The sequence below is a fragment of the Nomascus leucogenys genome, chromosome 24 (assembly GCF_006542625.1).
Source record: "Nomascus leucogenys isolate Asia chromosome 24, Asia_NLE_v1, whole genome shotgun sequence".
Lineage (NCBI taxonomy): Eukaryota > Metazoa > Chordata > Mammalia > Primates > Hylobatidae > Nomascus > Nomascus leucogenys.
Genome location: NC_044404.1, coordinates 23,480,310 through 23,502,846, shown reverse-complemented (window position 1 = coordinate 23,502,846; position 22,537 = coordinate 23,480,310). Strand labels below are relative to the sequence as shown.

The following is a 22,537-nucleotide window of genomic DNA, read 5'->3' as shown; positions in this document are numbered from 1 at the left end:
CTTCACCTTCCTCCCAGACATGAGGCTGTGCCCTTGCAGTCTTATCTCTCCAGGGTTCTGGCAGCTTCCTATGGGGGGATAAAGGGGTAGCAAGAGTTCAAGAGGGAAATAACTGGGTTGGAGGCAGGTGCACTGGGGGGAAACTCAGAGGTGTGGATGTGTTTTCAGGCACCTGAAGAGCTCGCCCTGCACTTGGCTGTCAAAGTCGCCAACCAGGCCTCCCTGCCTCTGGTGGATTTCATCATCCAGAACGGGTGAGAGCCTCCCTGCCTGTCTGTCTGGCTCCTGACACTCCTGCTCCTTTCCTTCCTCTTCTTCCATTCTCTTCCCTCCTTTCCCCTCCCACTTTTTCCCCTGACTTTGATCCCCTCATTGATCTGTTCCCCTTCCTTTCTCCCTGAACCCTCCTCTCCCCAGTGGTCACCTGGATGCCAAGGCTGCTGATGGGAACACGGCTCTGCACTATGCAGCACTCTACAACCAGCCCGACTGCCTCAAGCTGCTGCTGAAGGGGAGAGCTTTGGTTGGCACAGGTGGGGCTTGAATACCTCCTCCGTCAGACTCCTATTCCTGACTACCCCTTGTGTGGACTTCCGATGGTCTCGGGCTCTAATCCTGGCTTGCCTCTGACCACCTCTGTGATCTTAGGGGTTTGTCATTCATCTCCTGAATTTCGGCTTCCTCATCTGTAAAATGGGAATAATACCACTGACCTAGCAGGACTGCTAAAGAGAAAAGAAAATAATATTTCCGGGAGTACTTAGGCAAATAAATATTAGCTAGATCTGAATGATAATGATTATAATAGCTAATATGTATTGTTTAACATATGCCTGGCAATGGGGCAAGTGCTTTATGTGTGTTAATTAATCGAATCCTCATAACCACTTCATCAGGTAGTTCCAAGTATTATACTCATTTCACAAACAATTTTGTCCCAAAAGGTTATATAATTTGCCTATGGTCACATAGCCAGAAAATGGCAGAGCCAGGATTCAAACCCAGACATTCTGATTCCAGAGGCCCATCTAAGCTGTAATATATCTTTGACCATGACCATGACCATGACCCCTGACTTTCCCCGCTACAGTAAATGAAGCAGGCGAGACAGCTCTGGACATAGCCAGGAAGAAGCACCACAAGGAGTGTGAGGAGCTGGTGAGGACTCGGGGAGGCAAGGGGCCCCTGACCCTTTCTCTCTCCCTGCTGAGCCCCCAACCCTCTGAACCACCAAGCCTTTGTTTTTGGCAGCTGGAGCAGGCCCAGGCGGGAACCCTTGCCTTCCCTCTACATGTGGACTACTCCTGGGTAATTTCCACAGAGCCTGGCTCTGACAGTGAGGAGGATGAGGAAGAGAAGGTGGGTCCCAGCCCTGTCCCTCAGGCCTCTGGATGGCAGAAGGAAAGAGCCAGATTGGGCCTGGTGTGTGTTGGCGAGGGCGGTGAGGCGGGGGGACAGGGCTACACCAGAGGAACCAGTCCTCATCCTCACTCTTTGGCTCTTGGCAGCGCTGCTTGCTGAAGCTTCCAGCCCAGGCTCACTGGGCCAGTGGAAGGCTGGACATCAGCAACAAGACCTATGAGACTGTCGCCAGCCTGGGAGCAGCCACCCCTCAGGGCGACAGTGAGGACTGTCCCCCGCCCTTGCCAGTCAAAAACTCTTCTCGGACTTTGGTCCAAGAGTGTGCAAGACGTGCCAGTGGAGGTACAGTTGGATGCCCAGATAAATGCTCACCATGCCATTCACAGAGGGCCTGTATATGCCGGGGCACTGAGCTGAGTGCATATGTTAGTCCGTAGCATCCTTACGATGACCTCCCAGGGAGGGATTCTCATCTTCCCCTTACAGATAAAAGAACAGAGGTGTTAAGTCACATGCTTAAGATCCCACAGCTAGTAAGTCTCTGATGTAGGATTCAAATCTCAGCCCATCTTATTCCAAATTCCTCAATGCTCCACTTAACAAGAGAGAAAAGAGTTTATTGAGCATATCCTTCATCCTGAGTCCTTTGAGGGCTACCAAGACACAGTCTAGTAGGGGAGATAAAAACTGGAATGCAATTCATTATAATACAAGGTACATTGTGATATAGAATGTAAATCCCAAAAGGACAAGGACTTTGAATGTTTCGTTGAATACTATTTGTCCAGCGCCTAGCTCAGAGCCTGGCTGTTCTCAAGAACTATTTGTCGAATGAAGGAACAGACTTGTTCTGGGAGGTTGGGGCTGTTGGGGAGGGAGCATGTCCTGCTGGGATTGGGGGTTGGTTTAGGAAGGCTTCCTGGTGAGGATAGCATCTGAGTGAACCTGAGGAATGAGCAAGGGAATCCAAACTGGGACAGGGTATGAGCACAAGCGAAAAAGTGAGTCAGCATGGCCCTGGCCACCGCGAACAAAGGCTTCATCAGTTGAAGGAGAACACTGGACAGGTAGATGGGGAATGGACTATTGGCAGAGAACCAGAAGAGATCCTAGGCCGGACGCAGTGGCTTATGCCTGTAATCCCTGCACTTTGGGAGGCCGAGGCAGGCGGATCACCCCAGGTAGGGATTTTGAGACCAGCCTAGCCAACATGGTGAAACCCCATCTCTACTAAAAATGCAAAAGTTAGCCAGGCATGGTGGCATGCACCTATAATCCCAGCTACTCTGGAGTCTGAGGCAGGAGAATCTCTTGAACCTGGGAGGCGGAGGTTGCAGTGAGCCGAGATTGCACCATTGCACTCCAGCCTGGGTGACAGAGTGAGACTCTGTCTCAAAAAAAAAAAAAAAAAAAAAAAGATCCTAGAGGCCAGAGACTGCTTTGAGGTTGGGCACAGAGCAAGTGATAAAGGAAAGCTTTATCATTCCTGATTCCAGATCGTTCTGAAGTCTCCAGCCTGAGTTCAGAGGCCCCTGAGACCCCTGAAAGCCTGGGCAGTCCAGCCTCCTCCTCCAGCCTCATGAGCCCCTTGGAACCTGGGGGTCCCAGCCAAGCCCCACCCAACTCTGAAGAGGGCCTCCGAGAGCCCCCAGGCACCTCCAGACCCAGCCTGACATCTGGGACCACCCCTTCGGAGATGTACCTCCCCGTCAGGTTCAGGTTGGTGAGGGCCCAGCTGTGCAATCAGGGCAAATCCCCTGACTTCTTTGAGCACCCATTGATTTCCACACCTCTAAATAGTACCTGCCTAAAGACTGGGTCACACTCCATCTCTGGGCCTATCACTTATTATGCAGAAACACTGAACCCTGGGACCCCTTCCCCCTTCACACACTTGCTCCCAAATCCTGCATGGAGAGCTGAGGAGGAGCCAGGGATCCTGCCTGCTGACGTTGGAGTAAAGGAGGCTTAGCCCCCTGTGTGGCTTATTCTAGAGGCTCTCAGTGCAGTCTTCACTCTGTCCCCACCACCAACCCAGGATCTTCTCCCTTCCATACAAACCCATTCAGTCTGGAGTTTGGGGAGAATTAGACCTGCAGATATCCACAGAGTCTTCTGGAGGTCAGTTCCAGCCTTCTTGGGCCTGTGATGGGCCTGGCCTGGGGGCCTTGTGGACTCTACCCACCCATCCTAAGCCCCCAGACTGGCTCTGTTCCTGAGCCCTTTCTCCCCAGTCTGAGGTGCTCTCTGGACATGAGGGTCACGTTGGCCTTTCCCTGCCTTCCAGCTCCGAGAGCACTCGCTCATATCGGCGGGGGGCACGGAGCCCTGAAGATGGTCCCTCAGCCAGGCAGCCTCTGCCCAGAAGGAACATGCCGGTAGGAACTCTGGGACCATGGTTTGAGGGGCAGTGGCAGGGAGCCTGGGAGGCAGAGTTAGTCAAGAGTAGGCGTATTGGGGTGGGAGACCTCCCCATGGTTGGGGTACAAATGGGCCCAGGCAGCCACAGTTTGGACAGTCCCTGTCCTGGTGCCCAGGCGGCCACGGTTTGGCCAGTCCCTCTCCTGGTGCCCAGGCAGCCACGGTTTGACCAGTCCCTGTCCTGGTGCCCAGGTGGGCACGGTTTGGCCAGTCCCTGTCCTGGTGCCCAGGTGGTCGTGGTTTGGCCAGTCCCTGTCCTGGTGCCCAGGCGGCTGCAATTTGGCCAGTCCCTGTCGTGGTGCTCCTCTTTCCCTGCTCCAGCCCAAGGCTGGGTGAAGCTGAGGAGAGCCCAGGCCTTGAGGGGTGGCAGCAACGATGAGGTCCAAGCTCTGGCTTCTCCCCAGGGGAGGATAAGGAAAGTTGTGTTAGGCAGGCCAGTAGCTCAGAGAAGGCATCACTTCCCTGCAGAAGAGGCAGGATTAGGTGGCCGTGGACCAGCCCTTGTTTACCTAACTCTCCCCTTGTTCATGAGTCTCCTGGAATCCACAGGGACTTTCAGATCCCGGGCATAGAGGGATGTGAGGGACAGGGCAAGAGCTGTCATCCTTAATCCAGCTTCTCCCTGCTGAATCACCAAGTCTCCAACAATGGCATATATTTGTTGAACCTAGGAGTGGGCACAGATCAGAGCCAGTTGTGTTGGGAAGGAAGCCTCTTCTGTCCCTTGTTCCTCTGGGAATTCCTCAGAATGGCATTGGTTGTGTTGGGAGTCAGGATGGCAGGGGCAAAAGCTGGTTCTGTCTGGGGAATCATCATCTTTAGTCCACCAGAGTTAGTCACCAGACACAAATCTATGTCCATATCCTGGTTCCACTATTGCCCTGAAAACCAAGTATCCATCAGATGGCATTTAATTGATGCCTGTGATTGTGGTGTGTATGATAGCAAGAGCTTGGGCTTTAGAGTAAGGAGACTTTGGACAAGTGGCTTCACTTCGTCAAGCCTTAGTTTCTTTGTCTGTAAAATGAGAATAATTTAATCTATCTACAATAGGACAGATGTGAAACTGAGTGAGATGAACACCTGGTATGTTACAGGTGCTTTGAAAATGTCAGTTTCATCCTTCTTTCTGCAGGTTGGCATCAGTGAAGGAGATGGCTCAAGGACTGGGAGTCTCCCAGCAAGTTCTGTGCAACTTTTGCAAGAGTAGCTCCTTGCTGGCCCCCACATGCCTCATGCTGGGCCCCAACGTTCAGAGCTGGGACTTGAGCTCACAAAACTGGGGAACTGAGACGTTTGTTCTGTTGGATCTCACTCTTTCTGTCCCTTGTGCCTCTGTGGCTGGCCTGTTGCCTGCCACGGGCCATACCTCTACCAAGGACACATGGCCTTTCCTTGTTAGGGCTGATGGCAGTTCTTTCCTATCTCATTACCCGCTAGGGGCCTGGGAGCCCTATAGCTGGATCTGAGTGCTCCTGAGCTGGCTTCAGCTGCAGAACTCTCAGTCCCTCATCAGATCGAGACTCTATTTCCCCCATCAGTCTGGGGGCTTCACAAGGGAAGGAGAGCCCTCCATCACTGACTTCCAGATCAGGGACCCTGCCAAGTAGGGACTGTCTTCTCAGCCAGCCGTTTATTAGTCTAATATTCCTTCACTAAATTCCAACTCTATGTCTGGACCTGTGTTAGGCACTTCAGATACCACACGAGTAAGACAAGGGCCCTGCAGGGGTGGTCCTTTGGTGGAAAGCTGGTCTTAAGGGTTGGGCTTGGGAATAGGCAGGGTCAGATTCCAGGTAATGGCTCTGGACTCAGCTGGTTTATACCTGTATGACCATTACAGTTGTCTACAGATCACATCCATTCTGGCTGGTCAACATGCATGCTGTACTGGCTGTTAAATAAAAATATTCTGAATGTCACTCCTTTTGAGGGACAGCACAGCCTTCCCTAGGCACTCTCCTATATTCCCCAGCCGAATAGTAGAGTCAGATGCTCCCACATTTGCCTGTGTCCTTGATTTAGCAGGAAGGAAAGGAATGGTCTGGGTTGATGGATGCCCACTTCTCTTCTCTTTCTCTTGGTCAACTCAGGAGGCTTTTAGTCTGAGGGAATGGAGAGGCAAAGAAAGAAGGGAGAGTAATAGAATTGGGACGGCAGAGACTTAAGGGTTCTGCTTCCCAGCACTAGAAATTCTATCATTGCTCAGCCCCAGTGAGAAAGCAGATACAACTAAGCCATCATCAACCACTAACATCTCAACTTGCCAGTTGCTGGGTGCTGGGCCCTGGCAGAAATGGGCGAAGCCAAGCAGGGGAGACTAGAGAGCACCAATGGCCAACACAGCTGCCTGGCTGGGGAGGCTGTGCTGTCTGCCCTGGAGACCTGACTGGTCTGTGGTTCCCACAGGAACAGGGTTGTCCTTTGAGCCCCCAGTGGCTGGTTTCATTCATCTCAGACTTGTTATTTCACTCTTTCTCTAATAAAGGACTAGGGGGTCAGTTTCCAGTGGTTTCATTTATGTGATCTAAAGAGCAACAGGGAGGGGAACAGAATCTTGGGGCTTGAAATTCTTTCTCTGGACCTGGCAAGGGAGATGGCCTAATGTAGAATAGTGGTTTGCAACCACAGTGTTTTGCCCCAGGGAACTTTTGATAAAGCAGAAAACAGTTTTGACTGTTCCCAGCTGGAGGGTGCTAGTGGCATTTAGTGGACGAAGGTCAGGGATGCTACTAAACGTCCTGCGGTGCACAGGTCAACCCTCCATAGCAATGCATTATTCAGTCCAAAATGTTAATAGTGCCAAAGTTGAGAAACCCTGGAAAGAGCACTGGACTAGGAGTCTGGAGACCTGAAATTCTACCTCTCCCATGGTCCTCTGCCACTGTCTCTGTTGATTGCCCCTGAGACAAGGATTTGGGAGCAAGTAGCTTATCTGTGAAATGATCCCAGGAAGCATAATGAGGGAATAGAGAAGTGAAACAAAGTCAAAGAGCAATAAAGAGCTGGGCGTGGTGGTGAGAACTTATAGTCCAGTTACTCGGGTGGGAGAATTGCTTGAGCCCAGGAGTTCAAGTCTGCAGTGAGCCATGATGGCGCCACTGCACTCCAGCCTGAACAACAGAGCGAGACTCTGTCTCTAACTCTTGTTGGGGACATGTGAGAAACAGTATTGACTAGAACATGCCTTCAGGTTGTCCCATTGAGAGTGAAGAAACTAGATGTTTTCCACCAACTCTGGTTTCTTGCTGGTTGGGGATGTTGTTTCTGAGGGCATCAATTTCCTACCACCCCAAAGCTCCTAATCAGAGAAATGTGGGGAGCTGTCCAAGGTGTGTCCAGGAATTATCTTCCAGTGACCTGCAGGGCGGATAGGTAGGCAGAGGGGATATGATGGTATCAACAGGGTCCAACCCCGAGAGGATCATCACCCTCTTTGGGCCTCGGTCTTCCCATCTATACAAAAAAGAGGTTGGACTCCATGTTTCCTTAGGATCCTTCATACCCTGACATTCTAGGAGTCTTAACTTCTTTTGATGTCGCACAGCTTAGGGTGGGGACTGGGTGGAAGTTGGAGAAAAATCTTTTTTTTTTTTTTGATGGCTCTGTCTCCCACTCTGGAGTACAGTGCACAATCAGAGCTCACTGTAACCTTGAACTCCTGGGCTCAAGCAATCCTCCTGCCTCAGCCTTCCAAGTAGCTGGGACTGTAGGCCCACGCCACCATGCCCAGCTTTTTAAAATATTTCATAGAGACGAGGTCTCGCTCTCTCTGTTGCCCAGGCTAGTCTTGAACTCCTGGCTTCAAGCAGTCCTCCTGCCTTGGCCTCCCAAAGTGCTAGGATTACAGGCATGAGCCACCACTCCTGGCCTTTGTTTGTTTGTTTGTTTTTATAAGGCAATCCTAAGTAGCCTCAGGCTGCTGAGGTTGAGTCTCTTCAACCCAGAAGGGCTTGGCTGGGATTGGCAAAAAGGCCTCCCAGAATCCCAAACCATTAGAGTCTAACCTCCCAAATGTGACCGGCAGAGCTGCATGCTCAGGTCCCACGCACTGCCTCTCCCCACACTCCTCACCTCTGTGCTGCAGCCACGCTAATTTTTCAGTTCCTCCAACACTGTCAGGCAGGCCAGGCACCCTCCCATCCCTAAGCTTTGCACATTTGGAACTCCAAGAGGAGAGGACTGTTTTGTTCCTCTGGATGTCCAGAACAAGAACTACCTGGCACATATTAGGTGCTCCATAAATATATGTCGAATGCCTCTTCCTTTCTTCTGTGAACACGCTTCCTCCTCCCCTCAATGCCCACTGTGTACTTCAGCCCAAAGTTTAAACTTCGTTTCTTCAGAGAAGATGACACCCTAAACAGTGCAGTTCCCCTCAAATGTGTCCTTAAGCTATTCTCCACTGCTTCCTGCCCTTCACCCCAGCTATGATAAATGCATTAATTGACCACGTCTGTTTTTGTTTAAGGTTTCTCTTGCCCACAGACTGAGTCTCAAGCTTTCTGGGAGTGGGTCTGTCTTGTTCATTGCTTGGACACTCAATATGTATTTGTTGAATGGATGAAAAAATCCCACTCTGCCCTACCTTGATCCCAGTCACATAGCAACGAGAAGATAGGTGTCCACACCAAGCTGCCTCTGCGACCCAAGCTGGAATGGGGTTCTCTCAGGAAAATCAGGAGATTTCACTCGACACCCCAACCCCAGCTCCCACAGTCCCAACCTGCGCACACTCTGGACCACTTTTCATGCCTTCCCTCCAGGTTCCTGAGTCCCACCCCCATCACAGGAAGATCATTTTCTGTCCATTAAACTCACTTATTTAGCAAGAGAACTGGGTCTGCAGGAGATACTTGAAGATCATTGGAGATCATTCCACAGGAAGGCAGATCCGTGCATGGCTGGGGAAGATAGACACAATTGTGTTTCCACCCCTCCACTAAGATGACTCTTCCAAACCCAGCCCCACTGAGGGGGCACTGGCCTGACCTGGCAGCCTTGCACCTGGATCAGTATTTCTCAAAATTTGGTGCACTTAAGAATGAATCTTGGCAGGGCGCAGTGGCTCACGCCTGTAATCCCAGCACTTTGGGAGGCCGAGGCAGGCGGATCACGAGGTCAGGAGATCGAGACCATCCTGTCTAACACGGTGAAACCCCGTCTCTACCAAAAATACAAAAAATTAGCCGGGCGTGGTGGCGGGCGCCTGTAGTCCCAGCTACTCAGGAGGCTGAGGCAGGAGAATGGTGTGAACCCAGGAGGCGGAGCTTGCAGTGAGTCAAGATCGCGCCACTGCACTCCACCCTGGGGGACAGTGCGAGACTCCGTCTCAAAAAAAAAAAAGAATAAATCTCATCTGTAATTACAGCACTTTGAGAGGCCAAGGCAGGAGGATCACTTGAGACCAGGAGTTTCAGACCAGCCTGGGCAACATAGTAAGACCCAGTCTTTACAAAAAATTAAGAAATTAGCTGGGCATGATGGATGGCTCACACCTGTAGTCCTAGCTACTCAGGAGGCTGAGGCAGAAAGGATCACTTGAGCTGGGGAAGTCGAGGTAGTGAGCCTGATTGCTCCACTGCACTCTGGCCTCAGCCACAGAGGGAGAGCCTGTCTCAAAAAAATGAAAAGAATCTCCCCAGTAAGCGCTCACTACTCAGAGTGTAGTTCTGGGACCAGCAGCACCCCCAGCACGTAGGAGCTTGTTAAAAATGCAAAGCCTTACTAACAAAACAGCCAGCAAATGAAGTTTTAGGTAGACAGAGGCAAACAGGAGCCTGGATCCACGTGGCATGCACAGGCCGTGTGCACGATGGAGTGAGTGCAGGTTAAAGCAGAGCTGGATTTAGTGATCTACACACACACACACACACACACACACACACACACACACACACGGGATCCGAGCGCACCGAGTTGCCTCCACTTGGCATAGGCGCGGAACTGAGTCCTCCCGCTTTAAGATGCAACGGTGCAGAGACGCGGGAGCCCAGAACGCTTCCTGGGGCTCCTGGGACACCCTCGGGCGACCGCCGCCTGTGGCCAGGTCACAGCCTCCCAGCTCGCCAGAGAGCCCTCTTTCCCAAATCTCTCTTCGGTTCCCCGGCGCCCCTGGAAGGGCCGAAGGTGGAGGGTCCCCTTTCTCAGCCTGGTCCCTCCCCTGAGGCCCGACCGGCCGGCGCGGGCAATCAGTGCCCGGGCAAGCCCTTGAAGTCTATATTTAGTGCCCGCCACCCCTCCCCCGCACAGTTGCGAGGCGGGCAGTGGGGGGTGGGGGTGGGGGTGGGGAAAGCCCCGCCCCCGCCGGGCGTGTGTGTCGTGTGTGTTTGGGGCCCGCGCGGGTTGAGCGCCCTCCGCCTTCGCGCCTCCTGCCCCCGAGGCCCTACGGCTGCCCCTGTGCCCCTCGCCCCGCCGGGCATCGCGGGCCAACATGGGCCAGGAAGAGGAGCTGCTGAGGATCGCCAAAAAGCTGGAGAAGATGGTGGCCAGGAAGAACACGGTGAGGCTGCAGAGTTTGGGCCACGGCCCCCGCCCCCGGGAGGCGCGGGCGAGCCCCGGATTCCGGGGTGGGGACGTACTGGCGGGGCGCCGTGCGGGTGCGTACGGGACTCGGGGACCCGAGGGAGGAGCGGCTGGTGCAGGGCCCAAGGCCCCTTGGGGACCCTTGCTGAGTACCTCGAGGTGGGCGTGTGCGTGGCCCAGGGGGATTGTGCGGGTCCCGGAGGCGCGACTTGTGCACGTCCCTTTGGACGTGTAGGGTACACTCTGGGCAGCTAGTGCAGGGCCCAGGAAAGCGGGCGAAGAGAGCTGGACGTGGGAAAGGACTTTCGGAGTCCCAGGACTTGGCGTGTGCAAAGCCCAGGGAGCGGCGGCGATGGCGGGGGCGGGGCGGGGGGCGAATCCTGGTGGCCCGAGAAGTGGCAGAGAAACTTGGGCTAACGGGGGTACTGAGCTGCATCCCTGCACCCCGGAGTGGGTCTGCGGGAGAGAAGCAAAAGGCTGTGGATCCTGCGACCCCACCGCTTGGTGCGTCAAGAGCGGTTCTTTTGGCAACTTTCCATTTCCTTGGCCTTGGGGTGCGGCCCGGACGGGCGGGGGCTGAACAGGTGCGGGGGCCCGCGGGGCGGGGGAAGGGGGCCGGGCTGCAGGCCTGTGCAGCGAGGGCGAGGGCGGAGGGAGGAGCGGGTTCGGCGGGAGGTTGGGAGCAGAGCTGACAGCCCTACCGGAGGGTCCTGGCCAGAGCGCAGACCCAGCTGGAAGTTAATGTTTGATCTTCCCCGTGATCTTTGCCTGGGGCTGGCGGCCGACTGGTCGCCTGGCCACAGCAAATTTGGTCTTGGGTCCTGGAGGGCCTGGGCTTACCCTGGGAGGGAAATAAAGGGAGCCTGGTGAGCATGCCCATCCCACCTCCCGTTTCTGTTCCAGGGTCCTCTTCCTCCCACCATCAGTAGCCTTGTGCTGCAACCACCTGCATTTCCAGGACACCTAGGAGCCTGGGAAAGTAAGAGACACTAAGGGAAGTTTTAGAGCCAGGAAGAGTAGCCAAGGCCCAGGGAAGGGTCGCTGGAACCACGAAGTGGCAGGGAGCCCTAGAGTGGACACCGGGCAGTCATGAGTTGGTGTCCATATAAAGGCCAGAGCCTCAGCTTCTTCATCTGTAAGAATGAGATGAGATTATCTGCTTCTGGAGAAGGGATGTCACTGGATTCTTGTCTCTGCTGGCAGCAGTGAGGATTGGAGAGATGAGATAGAGATGTAAAGCCCTTAGTAGGACTCAGACCTGTGCTTGGTAAGAACTGGCGAACAAGACCTGCTTCTACGCAGCCAGGTCCAACACAGAAAGATACAGCACAAACCTGCAGAGTGTTGGGAGCTTCTCACCTCCATGCACTCCCCGTTCCAGGCTCCTCCACAATCCTCAGTACAACTGAGCCTCAAGTCATGGGGGAGCATTTTCTCAGCTGGGGTTGGCAGAGCCCAGCCAGGGATTCTGAGCCAAATTCCAGTTCAAATAGACAGGTTATCCCAGCCCAGCTCCTTACTGACCCCCAAGCTTGGGCCAGGAAAGAAATTCTGGGCCCCTGGGTAAGAGGGGTTGGGTGGGGACGCCTAGAGACCCGGGGAGAGGCAGCCTGCTTGGGATAGAGCTCTGGCTGAAGAGGACAGGACCTGCCCTGGCCTCCCCCTCACTCCTTTTATGGCCCTAGGCAAAAGCCACTCAACCTTCGCTCTCTGGGCCTCAAGTTTCCTCTTCTGTGAAACAGGAAGAGGAAATGGTGTCTTTTGGAGATAGATTCCTGTGGAAGTGCCCAGAGCTGTCCCCAGAAAAGATGCAAGTCTGGCCGCAGGGTCCCTGCAGCATGGATCCAGTTTACAGCCACGTCTGCGCCTGGGCTCTTGGCAGCATCTGGGTGGGCATGGAGCTCTGGGCATCTGGCTGAGAAAGGTGGGGCCTGCTCTGGGAGTGAAAGTGGACCCGCCTAGCAGTGGTTAGGCAGGGGAGGACATACTTCCTGTAATAAGACGGATCCTCCACGTTGCAGCTCAGGCCTGGGGTTTACTGCCAGTTGCTGAAGTCTCAGCCACTTAAGGCTTTGTCACATCCTCTGAGCATGCACTAACAGAAGCAACTTCAAACATGCAATCAAGTGCCTACGGTCACAGCTACACACACTCATATAGCTATAACATGCAGCCACAACACAGTAGTTAAACAAGCAACTGAACCTAACTGTGTATGAGACACGGCTACTGACACCAACATGACAAGCATACTGACCCATATGACCCACATTGACCATTATAGTTACAGAACGATACACAAAGACAGCCACACACATGTGCATGCAGCACAGCTACACCCAGACATGCAATGCTACAGACTTAGCAAACAGCCACATTTATATATTCAGATCTTATATCACACGCATCATCCCACAAAGCCCAATAGACACAGCTGTGCCTGGAGCTGCATATTCACAGCTCCACACTTAGACCAGAGATACTGCTGGCTACAGCACCCATTTGTGTGTTCAGAGAGATACACCCAGCAACATTTGCACAAGGCTTTGTTTACCCAGCTACAATCCAGGCTCATGGCTATTCTCCTCCAATATGACCCAGTTATACAGCTGTGACACACGAGGCATACACCCAGTAGAGAGGTGGAACTGGCTTAACACTGTTGCATTTTCAGGAATTTTGCAACCTGGTGGTTAAACACAGCAATTGTTTCAAAAAATTACATTATCTGCTTACAATTAAATAAATTATATTAGAAACAAAGGTAAGGAATCCTCCAAAATAATCACTTCCTGATTGTTTTACTACGTTGTACTGTTATGTATGGTCAGAGGTAATTTACTTCTATTGTTATCTGTACGGTGGAAATACCATATGATGGTATGGTACTGTACATCTCCTCCCAAAACTTCCTTCAGTTCAGTGACAGCATGTTGGCAGCTTGAAACTGGCCATGGAATGAGTGTTTACACCACAGAAATTGGCAAACACTACAGGTCATTTTTTTTTTTTCCTTGAGAACTGGTTGTTAAACGTTGGCCAGCACACCACTGCACTTACCCATGTTGATATTCCATGATTGTGTATGTCTAGACAGATCTACGCCCACGCTAACACAATTTGTATAGTACCCAAAAGGCCTGAGTTTGAATCCCAACTTGGCTCCTTATAAAGCATGTGACCTTGAGAAAATTATTTAACCTCTCTGTTTCTTGGATTGCTCTTTGGTGAACATGGGATAATAATTCTGTAAGAATGGGAATAATACACAGGACCTACCCGATAGGGTCATTGTGAGAGTTAAATGAGATAATACATGTAAAAAACGTAGAAGAGTGCCCAGTACATAGCAAACCTTTAATTAATGTTACACTTGGAGTTGTGCACCCCCAAGTTCACATACACACACATCTGCAGGTCACGCCTCTGAAAACATACCGTGAACCCAAGTTCTCAGGGAGGCTAAGGACTGACAGAGGGCAGCTCTTGGGACATGGTCCAGGTCCTGGCAGGGCGGGGATTGGCAGCTGGAACCATGAAGTGTGGGCCAAGGATAGGAACATACAGGACACCATCAGCTGGTGCTCCCCAGGGAAGTGATCTCAGGACAGCAGGCAGGTATGGCTTCTAGGAAGGGGCTGGGGGAAAGGAGAAGGCTGAAATGAGTCAGAGGGTGTCCAGGGCCTGGCAGGTCACAGATTTTCAAACCTAAGCCTTTTTCTCCCTCCCGCCTTCTTTCTCCTTTACTCCTGCACAAGTTCATCCACTCAGGGAGCACTGGACTCTCTGCTGAGCCCTAAGGTCTCAGAGATTAGAACGGTTCTCTTTACCCGAGAGAAGTTAAAGTACCTGTTCACACAAAGACTTGAAATGAATGTACCTAGAAGCTTTATTTGTAGCAGCCCCAAACTGGAACCTATCCATAAGTCCCATCAACCGGTGAATGAATTTAAAACATTGTGGTAGACCGGGTGTGGTGGCTCACGCCTACAATCCCAGCACTTTGGGAGGCTGAGGCAGGAGGATCACTTGAGGCCAGAAGTTTGAGACCAGCTTGGGCAACATGGCAAAACCCCATCTCTTCAAAACAATACAAAAAGTTAGCCAGGTGTGGTGGTGCATACCTGTGGTCCCAGCTATTCAGGAGGCTGAGGTGGGAGGATCACCTGAGCCTGGAAAGTCGACGCTGCAGTGAACTGTGATTGTGCCACTGCGCTCCAGCCTGGGCAACAGTGAGGTCTTGTCTCAAAAAATGCCAAACAAACTGTGGTACATACGTACAGTGGAAACCACTCAGCAGTAAAAAGGAGCTACTGATCCATGAGACAACATGGATAAGTCTCAAAAATAATTAGGCCGAAATAAGCCAGATAAAAAAGGGTTTTTGCCCTACATACTCTTCACATAAAATCCTTAAAGATACAAGGTCACCTATAGTAACAGAAGGCAGAATTGTGGTTGTTTAGGATTGGGGATGGGGAAGGATGGATTAGAAAGGGGACAGAAAGAAGCTTTTGGGGCTGGTGGTTGTGCTTTTATCTTGATTGTGGTGAGGGTTCCATGGGTGTACACCTATGTTGAAACTTATCAAATTTTACACTGTAAAGTGTGCAGTTATTGTATGTCAATTATACCTCAAAAAAGCTGTTTTGTTTTGTTTTGTTCGAGTTGGAGTCTTGCTCTGTCACCCAGGCTGGAGTGCAGTGGCATGATCTTGGCTCACTGTAACCTCCATCTCCTGGGCTCAAGTGATTTTCCTGCCTCAGCCTCCTGAGTAACTGGGATTACAGGCATGCGCCACCACGCCTGGCTAATTTTTGTATTTTAGTAGAGGCGGGGCTTCACCATGTTGGCCAGGCTGGTCTTGAACTCCTGGCCTCAAGTGACCTGCCCACCTCAGCCTCCCAAAGTGCTGGGATTATAGGTGTGAGCCACCGTGCTGGCCAAGCTGTTTTGTTTTGTTTTTTAAAAAGTCCCCAGTCCTCACCCTGTGAAGTTCACAGTGGGGAGGTAAGGGAAGGACGCTACAGGCACACGAGCAACAATAAGCCAGGAAGGAATTCATTTTGGAGGAAAGATGGGGAAGGGGGAGGGCATTCCTGGGGAGAGGCACAGCAGAACCAAAGGCTGGAGGTCAGGAGCCTGGCTCAGAGGGTTTGAACCCAGCAGGTGGCGGGGGATGAAGTTAGAGCACTGTCTAGGACAGAATGTTTCTCGTCTCTCTCCTTCCTTCTGCCCCTTGCCTATCCTTCGGCCACGTGTCTGTCTGTATCCTCCTGCTCCCTGTACCAAGGCCACACAATAGTCAGAGAAGCCTGGTCAGGACCCGGGCCCCAGTCCTCACCTTGTGGCCTCCCACAGGAAGGGGCCCTGGACCTTCTGAAGAAGCTGCACAGCTGCCAGATGTCCATCCAGCTACTACAGGTGGAAGCCTTGGGACAGTGCCTGGGGGGAGAGCTGGTGGGGGAGGGAAAGACCCCTGGTGGGGGAAGGTGGAGTCTGGGAGGAATTTCTGAGGGGAGGCCTGCGGGGAGGGGATCTTGAGGTGCAGACCTCCCAGGGAGGGACTGAGGGGGACACAGGGGCATCTCGGGGACGGAGAGGGTACCTTCTAGGTGTAGGGGACCTCTGGGCCTTGGAGCAAGACTGGTTTGCTTTTCTTGAATACCCCAATTCCCAAGGCCCTGGGCCTGTGGGATCCAAGAAGCCAATGATCCAGGGAGAGGGAAAAGTCCCCCATTTAAAAATCCCCGTGTGGCCCTTAAAGTCCCCAGATTTACCAAAAGCTCCTGGCCCTGAAAAATCAGCACAGACAGATGCAAGGTCTCATAGCTGGAGCTGCTGTCTCAGTTGAAACTGGAGCTCAAAGACACTAGAGGGAGCTGGCCACGGTGGCTCATGCCTGTAATCCCAGCACTTTGGGAGGCCGAGGCAGGCAGATCACCTGAGGTCAGGAGTTTGAGACCAGCCTGGCCAACATGATGAAACCCCATTTCTACTAAAGATACAAAAATTAGCTGGGCAAGGTGATGCACGCCTATAATCCCAGCTACTCGGGAGGCTGAGACACGAGAATCGCTTGAACCTGGGAGATGGAGGTTGCAGTGAGCTGAGATTGCACCACTGCACTCCAGCCTGGGTAACACAGCGAGACTCTATCTCAAAAAAATAGACACTAGAGGGTTGGGAATGGGAGGGGCCTTGACAGTCAGCCAAGTGCCTCCCCCAACCCTAGGTGCAGGCTTCCACCAAAGCCACAGGTATCCTCCATGTCAGGCTTAGCCCTGGACCCTTGGCCTCGTGCAGAGCAGGGCCTCAGTTACAGCAGTGGGGTTCTGACCTCAGCCAGGAGTCAAGGCTAGGACTCTGGGGGTCCAGGTTGGAAGGGGAGGTGGTGGTAGAGCTGGGGCAGGACCTGCCAATGATGGCAGCCATTCCTGTGTATCCATTCCCAGATCATGCGTTAACCCTCTCACTTTGCAGACAACCAGGATTGGAGTTGCTGTTAATGGGGTCCGCAAGCACTGCTCAGACAAGGAGGTGGTGTCCTTGGCCAAAGTCCTTATCAAAAACTGGAAGCGGCTGCTAGGTGAGAGAGGACAAGGTTGTCTTGAGCCCTGTTTTTCTCCTAGCGCTTAGGACAGGACTGGGCCTGGCTCATAGCCAGCACTCAGTGTATGTCTGTTGAGTGACTTAATCAGTGACAGATGGCCTCTGGATCCGGGAGGTAGCTAGTGGGGGACTGCCAATGTTTGTGTACACAAGTGCAAGATTTGTAGACTTGTGAGTTTTGAGCACATGTGCCCCTTATGTGTTTGTGCTCTCATGCATTTGTCTACATAATACATGTGTACATACACACATTTGTCTGAATACGTGCAGAGGTGTGTTTGCCAATGTATTAATGTCCCCATGTGAGAATGTGTATTTGTACACACGTTCCTGTTGTATGTGCATTTGTGTGTAAATGTGTTTGTGTGTATGTTGGGAGTGTGTGTGCCGCTGTCCTTGTCCCTGCCCTTTGCTCCCTCCCCACTAAAGTCATACTGGGTTCTGCTGGGACAGAGCTTAGCTGAGGGACAATGCCACCCTTTTGTTTTCAGACTCCCCTGGACCCCCAAAAGGAGAAAAAGGAGACGAAAGAGAAAAAGCAAAGAAGAAGGAGAAAGGGCTTGACCGTTCAGACTGGAAGCCGGAAGCAGGCCTTTCTCCACCAAGGAAAAAACGAGAAGACCCCAAAACCAGGTATTCTTTTCTGGAATGGAGAGAAGGGAGCTGACACTTGTCATGTCCTCTGACAGCAACTCAGTGTATATTACCTCATTTAAACCTCACATCCTGGGGAGGAAGATACTGGTATTATCTCCTGCAGTGCCCCCTCTGGGGGTCTTGTTTGGCTCAACCAGACGTTAGACTCACAAGACCCAAATAGGCCATAAATGGCACTGGCTTTGCCTAGAAGGATGCAGGGACAGGAAAGAGTGCGTGTGCAGGAGGGCCTCCAGCATTTCTCTACAGAGAGTTCCCATAGGAGACCGCACAGCAGTCTAGAGCTCTTCTCTGGCCCACTCAGGCAACAGCCTAGGTGCAGGGAAACAAGACCACAGCGGGTGTAAGCCTCACATCCCAAATCTTGTAACAGTCCCAAAGACAAAGTTTCCAAGATGCTAGCAAAGGCAATAGCCACTTATAAGATTCACTGCATCTGGCGCAGTGGCTCACACCTGTAATCCCAGCACTTTGGGAGGCTGAGGCGGGAGGATCACTTGAGCCCACGAGTTTGAGACAAGCCTGGGCAACATGGCAAAACTCCGCCTCTACAAAAAAATACAAAAATTAGCCAGGCTTGATGGTGCGCACCTGTAATCCTAGCTACTCTGGAGGCTGAGGTGGGAGAATCGCTTGTGCCCGGGAGATGGAGGTTGCAGTGAGCTGAGATTGCACCACTGCACTCTAGCCTGAGCAACAGAGCAAGAACCTGTCTCAAAAACAAACAAAAACCAAGACATATATCATAAATTAAAAGGATCTCTACTTTCTGTATTATACAATAACAATTTTAAATCTGAATTGTTGAGTTTTTTTCACAATGATCCTGTACTGCTTTTGAAACAAAAAATAATAACAGTGCTTTTAAAAACTAAACAAATAAGAGGGATAAAAATCTGTTGTAGAAAATAACGGAAGGCCGGGCGCGGTATCTCACCCCTGTAATCCCAGCACTTTGGGAGGCCGAGGTGGGTGGATCACTTGGGGTCGGGAGTTCGAGACCAGCCTGACCAACATAGAGAAATCCCATCTCTACTAAAAATACAAAATTAGCTGGGCGTGGTGGCACATGCCTGTAATCCCAGCTACTCAGGAGGCTGAGGCAGGAGAATCACTTGAACCCGGAAGCTGGAGGTTGCAGTGAGCTGAGATTGCACCATTGCACTCCAGCCTGGGCAACAAGAGCAGAACTCCGTCTCAAAAAAAAAAAAAAAAAAAAAAGGAAAATGTAGAAAAGTAGAAAAAAAAATCACTCACATTCCCACCACCCAAAGACAATCACTGTTAATGAGTTAGTGTATGGCTTTTCTTTCTGTTCTCTCTTTGACTTGTTTTCTATAGTCATCCCCAATTTTAATAGCCTGCTTTTTAAAAGGTAATGCCTGTGAAATGGATTTGTCACATTTTCTATGTTCTGTTCCTTTCCATTGCTCATTTTGCAAGTGTATCCTACTTGGAAAAACCCTAATTGGCATCTAACTTTTCACACGAGTGTGTTTTCTTTTCCCAAAGGGATTAGAAGTTTGGCTCGGGGAATCCCTGACCATCTCCACAGTGCCTAGCACAGAGTGAACATTTACTGAATATTGCTAGCCCGTTTGTAGCAGCATGGTCCCCTGCCCTGTGGATTGCCTCCTGTTCATGCCCTGGCTGGTCTGGCCATGTCTGGAGCACTGTGTGGTTATGAGAACTTTGGCAAATGAAGGACCAGGAGCAGGAGAGCTCTTGTGAGATGAAGTTGAAGGACTAGAGGCTGAATTACTGGGGAGGGACCAAATGGGATTTGGGACTAATCTGTCACATGGGGAGTGTAGGCATCCAGGTAAAGGTGGCAGCCTGAACATATGCAGTTTTTGTTTTTGTTTGCTCCATACCCAAGCCCCACTAAATGAACAGTAAAGAGGCTGGGTGCAGTGGCTCATGCCTGTAATCCCAGCACTTTGGGAGGCCGAGGTGGGCGGATCACCTGAGGTCAGGAGTTTGAGACCAGCCTGGCCAAGATGGTGAAACCCCATCTCTACTAAAAATACAAAAATTAACCAGAGATGGTGGTGCACGCCTGTAATCCCAGCCACTCAGGAGGCTGAGGCGGGAGAATCGCTTGAACCCGGGAGCAGAGGTTGCAGTGAGCTGAGATCCCACCACTGCACTCAAGCGTGGACAACAGAGCGAGACTCTGTTAAAAAAAAAAAAAAAAAAAAAAAAAAAAAAGGACAGTAAAGGGATTTCTTTTAAAGGCCTGTATGAAGACAACAGGTGTAGGAGAAGTAACAATGAGAAAGCAGAAAGCCAGGTTCTGGGCTGAACTTGGTCACTTATGGCCTTCGTCTCTGAGACTCAGTATTATGGCCTGAAACACAGACATCATTTTCTCAGTTCTTTCTTCTTAAAAATAAAATGTTTTATTTGTAATAGTCTTTAATTATATTTTAGTTGTCTTAGTTTAGCTATTTTGTATTTTTTATAATACAGATAATTACTTGCTCATTGTAGAAAGTTTTAAAAATACAAATAAATAAGAAAATAGGCCGGGTGCAGTGTCTCATGCTTATAATCCCAGCACTTTGGGAGGCTGAGGCAGGTGAATCACGAGGTCAGGAGTTCAAGACCAGCCTGGCCAACACAGTGAAACCCTGTCTCTACTAAAAATACAAAAATTAGCTGGGCCTGGTGGCAGGCGCCCGTAATCCCAGCTACTCAGGAGACTGAGGCAGGAAATCGCTTGAACCTGGGAGGCAGAGGTGGCAGTGAGCCGAGATCGCACCACTGCACCCAGCCTGGGCGACAGAACTAGACTCCGTCTTCAAAACAAAACAAAACAAAACAAAAGATAAGGGTCAGGCACGGTGGCTCACGCCTATAATCCTAGCACTTTGGGAGGCTGAGGCGGGTGGATCACGAGGTCAGGAGTTCAAGACCAGCCTGGCCAACATGGTGAAACCCCATCTCTACCAAAAATACAAAAATTAGCTGGGCATGGTGGTACGTGCCTGTAATTCCAGCTACTCAGGAGGCTGAGGAGGAGAATTGTTTGAACCGGGACCTGGGAGGCGGAGGTTTCAGTGAACTGAGATCGTGCCACTGCACTCCAGCCTGGGCTACAGAATGAGACTCTGTCTCAAAAAATAAAATAAAATAAAATAAAATAAAATATCATTTATTATCTAGAAACAAGCACTCACATATAATTGTGTGTATATATACATATAAAATTTATATATGTATATATACATCCTGTAAGACTATTCCGATTCATTACTACCTATAAATAGGTATAAAATACCTATTTGTTTTAATAAAATTGAATTACACTCTGGATACTATTTTGTAACCTTTTCATGTACATAAATGTATTCATTTCAGTAGCAAGGTGTGTTTAGTGTAAAAAGTTTAGAAAATCAAACACAAGAAGAAAATAACAGAAATAACCATTGTTAACATTTTGATGTATATCTTTATAGTTTTTTAAGAACATACAGGCCAGGCCAGGCTCAGTGGCTCATGCCCTTAATCCCAGCACTTTGGGAGGCCAAGGTGGACAGATCACTTCAGGTCAGGAGTTCGAGACCAGCCTGGCCAACATGGTGAAACCCTGTCTCTACTAAAAATACAAATATTAGCTGGGCATGGTAGTGGGTGCCTGTAATCCCAGCTACTCAGGAGGCTGAGGCAGGAGGGTCACTTGAATTTGGGAGGCTGAGGTTGCAGTGAGCCAAGATTACCCCACTGCACTCCAGCCTGGACGACAGAGGGAGATTCTGTCTTTAAAAAAATGAAAGAACATACATATGGGCCGGGCAAGGTGGCTCCTGCTTGTAATCCCAGCACTTTGGGAGGTGAAGGCAGGTGGATCACTTGAGCTCAGGAGTTAGAGACCAATGGCAAAACCCTATCTATTAAAAGTAGAAAAAATTAGCTGGGTGTGGTGGTGTGCACCCGTGTTCTCAGCTACTTGGGAGGCTGAGGTGGAGGGATCACTTGAGCCTGGGAGGAGGAGGTGAGCCAAGATCGCACTACTGCACTCCAGCCTGGGTGAGGAGTGAGACTCTGTCTAAAAAAAAAAAAAAAAAAAAAAAAGAATTCACATGTACATTGATATTTATGTTTTGTTAATAAAATTTGAAGTGCACTATACATTTTCCTGGGACACTAAATTGTTATGCCCACTCACTTTTCACAGCCATAGGGCTCGGAAATGAAGCTATTGCTGGGGCTGAGCAGAAAATGGAGAGGTATCTCCTCATTCTGCTGGGAGAAGCCAGTTGTCAGGGGTCCTATTTCAGCTCAGTTAATTAATTTCCTTTCTTTTTAGTTTTCTTAATGATAATTCATTATACAAACACTGTAACCACATTAGTGAAACTTAGAATAAGCATGGGAAATATTTGTGCACATCAGACAAATTAAGCAGCTTTTATTTTTCTTCCTCTCCTTTCCCAGGCCTGGTCTGACTACATACATAATTTTTCCATTCCTTTAGGCAGAATGTACAACTTTGTTTTTTTTTTTTGAGACAGAGTTTCACTCTTGTTGCCCAGGCTGGAGTGCAATGGCGCGATCTCAGCTCACGGCAATCTCCACCTCCCAGGTTCAAGTGATTCTTCTGCCTCAGCCACCAAAGTAGCTGGGATTACAGGCATGTGCCACCATACCCGGCTAATTTTTGTATTTTTTTTAGTAGAGACGGGGTTTCTCCATTTTGCTCATGCTGGTCTCGAACTCCTGACTTCAGGTTATCCACCCACCTCGGCCTCCCAAAGTGCTGGGATTATAGGCGCGAGCCACCATGCCCAGCCTTTTTTTTTTTTTTTTTTTGAGACAGAGTCTCACCATGTTGCCCAGGCTGGAGTGCAGTGGCGCGATCACAGCTCACTGCAGCCTGCAACTCCTAGGCTCAAGCGATCCTCTCACCTCAGCCTCCTGAGTAGCTGGGACTATGGGCGCAAATTATTTTTTTAAA

At 50.6% G+C, this 22,537-nt stretch overlaps 2 protein-coding genes across 2 annotated transcripts in view; both read left to right on the top strand.

Annotated features, from left to right (window-relative positions):
• ASAP3 (ArfGAP with SH3 domain, ankyrin repeat and PH domain 3) overlaps positions 1–6,287 on the top strand; it is a 56,035-nt gene extending 49,748 nt beyond the window's left edge. The window contains exons 18-25 of the mRNA XM_003271594.4: positions 169–254; positions 418–533; positions 1,091–1,158; positions 1,252–1,359; positions 1,509–1,704; positions 2,859–3,081; positions 3,650–3,740; positions 4,919–6,287. Coding sequence (XP_003271642.2) covers positions 169–254; positions 418–533; positions 1,091–1,158; positions 1,252–1,359; positions 1,509–1,704; positions 2,859–3,081; positions 3,650–3,740; positions 4,919–4,993 — 963 coding nt within the window. The 3' untranslated portion in view covers positions 4,994–6,287. The remainder of the gene's footprint in view (positions 1–168; positions 255–417; positions 534–1,090; positions 1,159–1,251; positions 1,360–1,508; positions 1,705–2,858; positions 3,082–3,649; positions 3,741–4,918) is intronic.
• A 3,783-nt stretch (positions 6,288–10,070) lies between these two features.
• The window catches only part of TCEA3 (transcription elongation factor A3), a 45,820-nt gene continuing 33,353 nt past the window's right edge, over positions 10,071–22,537 (top strand). Inside the window, exons 1-4 of the mRNA XM_030805534.1 lie at positions 10,071–10,285; positions 15,670–15,732; positions 16,792–16,897; positions 17,412–17,553. Of these exons, the coding sequence (XP_030661394.1) occupies positions 10,217–10,285; positions 15,670–15,732; positions 16,792–16,897; positions 17,412–17,553 (380 nt within the window). The 5' untranslated portion in view covers positions 10,071–10,216. The remainder of the gene's footprint in view (positions 10,286–15,669; positions 15,733–16,791; positions 16,898–17,411; positions 17,554–22,537) is intronic.